The 8,740-nt window shown below is 37.6% G+C and overlaps 1 protein-coding gene across 1 annotated transcript in view; it reads right to left on the reverse strand.

The window, feature by feature from the left end:
* Positions 1–8,740, reverse strand: part of LOC106461380 (trifunctional nucleotide phosphoesterase protein YfkN-like) — a 52,790-nt gene that overhangs the window by 8,977 nt on the left and 35,073 nt on the right. The window contains exons 13-14 of the mRNA XM_022388327.1: positions 3,540–3,674; positions 1,220–1,460 (exon numbers count right to left, since the gene is read on the reverse strand). Coding sequence (XP_022244035.1) covers positions 1,220–1,460; positions 3,540–3,674 — 376 coding nt within the window. The remainder of the gene's footprint in view (positions 1–1,219; positions 1,461–3,539; positions 3,675–8,740) is intronic.

Consider the following 8,740-nt stretch of genomic DNA (forward strand, 5'->3'; position numbering starts at 1 on the left):
AAATATCAAACGATCTTTAAAATATAACATATAATAAATTATGTAAAAAATATTTAAAAAAAAACACCTGTAACTCATTCTCTGCTGGAAAACAACCAACCAACAAGCGTTAAACTGTAGCAAAATAAGCCACAAAATTGCATTAGAATTAAAAGGCAGTTAACAAAATAGATACATGTGGAAAACAACTTTTTGTTTGTTTCAAAAATAGAGATGTTAGGAATAAAAAAATAAAATAAAGGAGAAAATAAAATGGGTAAAGAACACGTATGTAAATAGTAACTCTCTTGTAACAAACACGAATCACATTGAGATTGACTAAAAACATAAAGCTTTAGGTTATGGGTAGGAGTCAGCTGATTCTTGTTAGATGACAAAACTTGACTTCTTCAGCCCGAAAAAAAAAAAAATCCTATGTTCATGCTGCAGAGCACAACGTGGCTGAACATCAATCACAGACACAAGGTGGAGAATTTAGTGCTGGGGTTTCTGGAAGTGCAGGAATCGGGACACAAAACCAAGAAAAATTAACACAAGACATCCAAAAAAAGAAAAAAACAAAAAACATCAGGTTTATTATGGAACATTGAATGAAACACGGGTTAAAATAAAACTACAAAACATAAACATGACAAAACACGATAATGCTTGCTATTTAAACAAGGGGAAAAAAAAGGATAAATAAGCCATTCTATTTAACTTTTAATTACACATAGAAACAACAAGTTAAACGGCGTTTATTCCTCCTAAGGAACTTGCTTCCGCTCACTTAAATTTGATAAAACATTCTTTGTTTATCCAGGTGTATTATACTTATTAACATGATCTTTGTCTCTATATTTCTAGTGTTCAAATGAAAACTAAAACTTAGTTACACAGTTAGGTATTAATGAACTTGCATATATGAAAGAATAGGAAGAAAACATTCGATACAAATCTCTAATTAAAGCAGACATATTTAGTAGTTCTAAATAAAAACGTGTAATGAAGAATTCCAGAAAGAGTTAACAGTGTTCCAACAAGTGTAGGAAATCTACAGACAAAATGCTAGTTGAAAGCATTTATATCTTTCAGCATTAGATGACAAAGGAGACCGTAAGTAAAGACATGTTGTTGTTGTCACTAAATTAAACCAGACTTTCGTAAAGGTATAGAAATCATTTACGTATCTAAAACCTTCTAAATAAAAAAAGATATTCTTAAAACACACACAACTCACCTCATCGGTCAAGACAGAAATTCGACCATCTTCTTTGGGCTCAAGCTTGCATTGTTCATGCTCTATGTCATCCAATGATGGTTGTCTCATAGCAACAAACAGGTTTCGCTTACCAGCTGCATCTAAACTAGCACCACGTCGTAAGGGAGCCCGGTGGATTTGAAGATTACTGTCTTCGTACATCTTTACTATACTGTGTCTGTAGAAAAAACACAAAAGATCATAATGTGTTTCCAGATTTCACCCTAAATGTTATGATGATGAAAGCAATGCTTAGTAACATAGTAGTTTTAAAAAATGTAAAGGCTCTTGTGCAGTGTTATTCCCATAGATTAGGAGACACTGCTCTTTAATTTCATATTAGAATGTAAGTTAGTTTGGACCCGTGTTTTTACATTTTAAAATATAATATCAAAAACTGCTAGACTAACATATTAATTAAATTTCACAGTGACCACCACTTGTATCTAAAAACTGGTGATTTACACACACACAATTGTTTTGCATATTCAGAAATAATTCTCTCCAATAATCAGCTACCTATAATTACGATATATTTGTTTTTGTGATTCCATGTGGTTTTTCATGTCTTTCTGAGAAGTAAGTATTAATATGTGCAATATAGTATATTCAGAAACACTAATCACCTCTTCACACAACACACTGCTCATGCCACTGCCAACCCCGATTTGAGTTTGAGTTTCTGATGACAATTATTATCCTTTCTTATATTAGTTGGTTTTGTTCTCTTAATCAACCTATCAAATATTTGGAAGTGTTCCAGAATCTGGTTTCTTTGACAGGAATATTCCCCATCACCATCTCAATTTCCTCAATTCAAAGATTACCAAGGCATAAGTACCACAGATGTACTACACGTACAGAAAAAAAAAATCGTAGAAATAATAATATTCATACTTTACACAAGTTCGTTTTCCTGGATCTTATTGAATACAACTTCTCGTATCCACATTTCCGATTCCTCTTCAGATCCATGCACTCTTCCATAGAAATTGTCTTATTTTCTGTAGATGAGGACTGGAGTTACTATGTTGGTGAATAATGTAACAACCATTATACATCGTGTGGTTGGTTCTATCTTTTATTAATTTTAAATCTTGGATTCGTGGATTCCCAATTCTTTAACTTCTGCCAAGCCTGGTTTGTCTTTGGATGACTTTGACCAACTCTTTCTACCACTTGCCTCGGTTCTTCTGTCACTAACAAAGATTGGGTAACATTCCCCCTTGTCTTTTACTGCTCTAATAACTGTGATATTTGTTCTATTACTCCAGATGTTTCTGTTGGTTCTCAGGTGAGCTTCGTGCTTTCACTTCAGTTCTAATATTTTTTTCTTTCCCTGCCTGATTGTTGAATTATTGCAGATTCTTATTGTCTCTGCTTTTTGTTGACTCTCAGTTCCCATGTTCTCCCCGAATCCAAGACTCCTTTTCTGTGGCTGATATTTTTATTTTATAATGCTCCTATCCCTCGAATTTTGTCTTACAGCTTGGAATTTTCTTCTATTTTCACTCTCTTTTGCTTGCTCCCCTAAGCTTGTTGTCCACCTTACCCTTTTTTTTTCTTGGGCTCTGCATCACAACCCTAACTGATTTAATAGATAAAGTTGCTCCATTTTGTTCTTCAACTGTTCCTGAGTTCACTTGCTTTGTTTGTTTATGATATTTGTATCATTGGGATACCTCATTGTCTAGAGTGAGACACCCTAAGTTTTATTTGGTGGAACTGTACTTGGTACCCTTCTACCATGCAGTAGTTTCTTGGTGGGTTCCTTGTCCAAGATGCCAGCTATTATGAAGTTATGGGGTTCAATGATCAGTTGTTTCTGAAAGTAACCTCTCAGTCTTTGGGGCTTTCACATGGAGAATGCACTTGTTAGATCTGCATGCCTACCACTATATAAACTTTTGGCATCTCTTAAAGTTTTCCTAGGAGACATCCTCCCTTCACCTGTGGGAGTCTACTTGTTTGGGTTGGCTGGCCAGACTCCTATGTCAGCTCTAATTGACTCCTATTGAGTAGCTCATTCATTTGTGTCTTTCTCTTCTTGTTTGCTGGATGGGCTCAACCTTCTCTTTTAAATTTCCAAGATATAGAACTTGTGGTGTTCAAGGCTCTTCTGGGGACTCCCACATACTTTCTTCCTCTGGACGTGTCCTTTTATGTTCCTTTCAGTGGGATAAGCTCTGTGATCCATTGTTTTCTCTAGCACCATCTCTTTATCTTTCACTATCATGGTGCCTTGAACATTTCCACTCAACTCTGTGCAATCATCTTATTCCATCCCACAAAGACTTACACCTGTTGAAAGATTCCAGGTAGGTTGCAGTTCTGAATACCATCACCATTTTCAGTGCTTGGTCTCTTGTGAAGCAGTCTTTCCACATCATTGTCTTTAAGATGTGGGATGAACTGTCCCCATCTTTTGTTACAGCTGTTTGAATATCATGTTTTGATATATTTCAACAACTGCACTTTCATTTCTTACATACACCGACAAGGAGGTACTCACTCTAGGAACCTATGTTTACTTGTTTTCAAGCTCTTCTTCTGGACTTATGACAAGAACATTTGGATGTTGGCCTTTTGGAAGCTCTAAATTTAGTGGCAGAATGGCTCTCTAACCCAGAATGAATCCTTCCAACAGAGTTGTTCTTGTATTTCCTGGTGTTTCTGTGGATTTGTTCCCACCTTGGGAGTCCTTTTATTGTCCTATACATCAAGCTACCCCTTTCTTTGTCACTAATCCCAAAAACTATAGTCCTGACAATATTCCCTTTTGGTCTGGATTGTTCCACTCTCTTTATACCTATCCTCCTCTTTAACGTCTTCCTACGATGCTGTTTTTAATTCACAGTACTCCTTGCTAGGTTCATTTCATTTGCTCTTTTTTTCTTTTTCTTTTGGCCAGCTTAATCATGTTTCCACTCCTTTGCTTCTTAGCAATCCCAGAACATCTATCTCTTCTATCTTGTAGGTCTCTTTTTACATCTGGCTTGGATGTCCATCTTTCACCACAGTATTCCACACCCTCATCTTCATGTGTGGGAGGTTTTTCTTTCAAAGCAGCCCATTTTCTTGTTCACTCTTGTTGGCTATCCACCCTTAATTTATCAACCCAAGTGAGTGATTTATTGATGCTGGTCCATTTGCCACTCCCTTCCTCATCTCACTTCCTTTTTTTATCAGGCTCTTTGAAGGCTGTCTATCCATTTCTACAATTGGTAGTTACATAATGACTCTGTTGATGACCTTCAATTGTTTCCTTGGCACATTTTCCTTTTCTTCCTCCAGTTGTTACAGATCTCTTCTGGGCCTTTCTAATCAGTTTTCCTCCTCATTTGGTTCCTCTTTTGGATTGGAACCTCTGTTCAGTTGTCAGGGCTCTTACATATTCTTCATTCGAACCTCTGGCCACCTGTTTCCTATACCATCTTTCTCTTGCAAATGTCACTCTGATATTTTTCCTCTGGGTTCCCCCACACACTCTTTACCACAAGGACAGATTTATTTATTTCTAGGCCAATCTATTTTCTCCAAGACATGGGCTAGTTGGAGGGGTGATCCATCAGATGTTTTCTCCAGTCACCTTCCCTTTCTTCTATGTACAATTATTCAGACCCTGATCAACTCCTTTGTCCTATTCAGGCCATTTACTGTTACCTTCTTCAATTGTTGGGGCAATAAACATCTTTTTTTTTGCCATGGGATTCCTATTTTGCTCATGATTTCTCTTTTTACCTTAACTGGCTGAGTTAAACAACTCACTCAGCTTATCTATTACTCTATGGAAGATGACTCCTTTTGTCTTTTCATGTTACCTCTCATCAAGTTAGTCATGTCATGGCTTCTCTTGCCACTGGCATTCTTTGCAGAAGTGGATGACCCCAGACATATTTGTGTTACATTACTTATGCCACACAGTTATTTCTTCAACCTCTGGGTTTCATCTTCCTCCAGTCTTTCCAGAGGCATTAAAGAGGTAAGTTGTTAATTATTTTTCTTGCAATTTCCACATACAAAAAAAAAGCAAACACCTCAAAATACAAAAGTCAAAATAATATATATAAAATAAAGGAGACAAAGGAACTCACCACCAGTAAGGGATAACAGTGTTAAGCCCTACTGTCCTAGCTTAGTGTCCTCTTTTGCAATGGCATTTTGTGCAAATCTGCTTTGGCAATATATATTTTACCTCCAAAGCCATACTGCTACTTACAAAAAAAAACCAGGATGTGTTCAGCTCCTGCTTTCCTTGTTTACATTAACCCATTGCACAGTCATTCTCAGTGTGAAACCTTATGCAGATTACAGGTTATTATAGTTCTGTCCATGCATCTCTCCAGTGTTCTCTTCTACATAAATTCCTCTGTCCCATTTTCTTGTAATGGAGGGGAGGAACTGTTGCTCCTCCAGTAACAAGCCACCGGGGAGGTCATTATAAACAATGCCCCTTATGGTCAGTGTAATCCTACTAGTATGACACCAAGTACATGCATCCTTTGATCACAAGTATGGCAAGGGTGTGTAACTGGAAATATACTACAAACCACCCCTACACTAAATACCAGACCACTCCTGGTAGTTATAACCAACTTATATTCGTCTCTGGATGTAAGTCTGGGATAATTCACCCTGCAACGGCTTATCCTGGTAAGTATAATACATATTTCTCATACACTCTATGGCTTGATACATTATCCTAGCCACACCTAAACATACATGGTCTGCTGATCTTTTATGATATACAGGTTGTTTGAACAGCCTTTACATTTCATTTGCCTATATGACACTTTAGCACCACACAAGAGGGACTTTATACAGTACCATTTTATTGGATGACAAGTACTCCTTGTTAAATGCAATCTCCAACTGAGTGATGCTTCCACTACCCCCCCCCCCCAAAGAAAAAGGGCAACACAATGAGGTTTCAGTTTCTTTATTCTCAGAAAAATAGCTTCTTTTCATAATATATTTATCTTCACCGGTTCTTCTACCATCTTTTCAGCATGGGATTCTGGCTATTTGTTCTGTGGAAAGGCAAGTAGTGTTTCTGAAATTATCATTTTCTTTATCTGAAAAGGTATGTCAGATAGATACCTGTCCAAAACCACTCGCCTTCTCTCCCCAAGTTGTGATGTTACTTCTGCCTCATAAAGAATGATCTTTTGGTATACACAATGCTCAATAGGAGTACTGCAGATGGAGAATGTATCACCCTACTATGGTGGAAGGATATATATATAGTCTAATTCTGGTTGCATCATGCACTGGCACAATATGTGTTATTACATGTGGGAGTTTTGTTCAAAGGCTGAATACACGTACAGAAGTTTTTGCAGTGGAGTGAGGTATTAGCTATTTGTCCTGTGGAAAGGTATTTTGTTTGTTTTTAATTTTACGCAAAGCTACATGAGGGCTATCTGCACTAGCCATCCCTAATTTAGCAGTGTAAGACTGGAGGGAAGGCAGCTACTCATCACCACCCACCGCCAACTCTTGGGCTATTCTTTTAACAATGAATAGTGGGATTGACCATCACATTATAATACCCCCATGCCTGAAAGGTCGAGCACGTTTGGTGTGATGGGGATTCGAACCTGCGACCCTCAGATTACGAGTCGAGCGCCATAACCACCTGGCCATGGGAGAGGTATCTACCTGAAGCATATTTTCAGGTGAGGAAAATGTTAATTTTGGGAGTTTTAAATGGATGAGAAACAAGCTGGAATCATTTTTATAGAAGTAAAAAACACCAAAACTAAAATTCCCTTAAACTAAATATGTACTCTTTGAAAATGAAAACATTTGGTTTTACCTAGTAGTAATGTGGCATAGGAATATACCATCGATTTATATCTTCTCCTAATGTTATGATATTGATTCTAAGTTCATTCTTTGTTTTGAATATGTGATCAAGAAAACCATTACGTTGTCCTTGTTATTCTCAAAGTTAAGTGTATCCTTTTACTGCCTGCGGAGAACATTGCTTAATTCGACCTTCTGTAAGGAAGAAGTAAGTAACATCTTTCAGCGGTCGTTCAGGTAATAGTTATGGGTTAATGTATTTTTCTGAAAATAACTTGTCATGTGGTAGCATCAGTCAAACAGTATGAATACAAGGTTTCTTTACTCGTAAATCAATAAATGCTGAGTAAATCAAGGCATACAAACCAAGTTGAGCTTAAAAAAGGCACTGTAAAGTAAAGGAACAAAGCTGCAGTCTGACTGAGTCCTTAGTTTAGGTAATACTGTTTTTATGTTAAGTGTTTTGGTAATGCTCATCACATTTTGTCCAGTCTTTTTATTTCATTTAGTCTTAGTTAGTAAGTATTTTAATACAATTTAATGATTCCATTTCTTGAAAGAAGTTCCTTATATGGTGGAGCTCTAACATTAATTTACTTTACCTGAATATACCACAGAGTGGTTAAGTAACAAGAAATTTTGGTGCCATGACTGCATGATATCATTATTCTGGAGTTTGCTATTAGGTGGTGAAGTACGTACTACTCTTTACTTAAGCTCTTTTATTATTTAGTTTTAGAAATGGTATTTTTGACAAGTAAGACTTGTGACCTGAGAGAGTTTTCAGGTCTAGAAGTTCTCTCCAAGGTCCATGACTTTGATCTTGCTGTGAAGGTCCATGACTTGGATCTTGTTGCAACCTACTTGGGTGGAAGAGCTGTCAATATCTGAAGCATCCAGATCTGTTGATCATGTTCTTCCTTTGAGAGTCAACCCCTTTGGTGGTTTGGCATCTGGTGAGTCTGAAACCAGATATGGCAGTCTGTACAAGAATCCCAAACTCACACAAGCAAGAGTAGTTCAACCCAATAGTACTACAGCCAACCAGAGCCATCTGTTCATCAGGTAAGACAGTGAATGCCAAGTGAATTATGGAGCAGTGGTGAGTCAGGAGATATACTGACAGCATAAACGGGATTCCTGGAGGAGAATGGGGTTTGCTAATGATGACAAATGAGCTGCTACTTGTTCTACTCCACCCCAAGACCAGGGGTCTACTGACCATCAAGTGTTGGGGTTACTGCAAACCTCTACCACATTTAGGATGTCTCACAGACCAGAGTCTAGTGCTCATCAAGTGTTGGGGTTACTACAAACCTCTACCACATTTATGATGTCTCACAGACCAGAGTCTAGTGCTCATCAAGTGTTGGGGTTACTACAAACCTCTACCACATTTATGATGTCTCACAGACCAGAGTCTAGTGCTCATCAAGAGTTGGGGTTACTGCAAACCTCTACCACATTTAGGATGTCTCACAGACCAGAATCTAGTGCTCATCAAGTGTTGGGGTTACTACAAACCTCTACCACATTTAGGATGTTTCACAGACCAGAGTCTAGTGCTCATCAAGTGTTGGGGTTACTACAAACCTCTACCACATTTAGGATGTTTCACAGACCAGAGTCTAGTGCTCATCAAGTGTTGGGGTTACTACAAACCTCTACCACATTTAGGATGTTTCACAGACC

Source organism: Limulus polyphemus, unplaced genomic scaffold (assembly GCF_000517525.1).
Source record: "Limulus polyphemus unplaced genomic scaffold, Limulus_polyphemus-2.1.2 Scaffold948, whole genome shotgun sequence".
Lineage (NCBI taxonomy): Eukaryota > Metazoa > Arthropoda > Merostomata > Xiphosura > Limulidae > Limulus > Limulus polyphemus.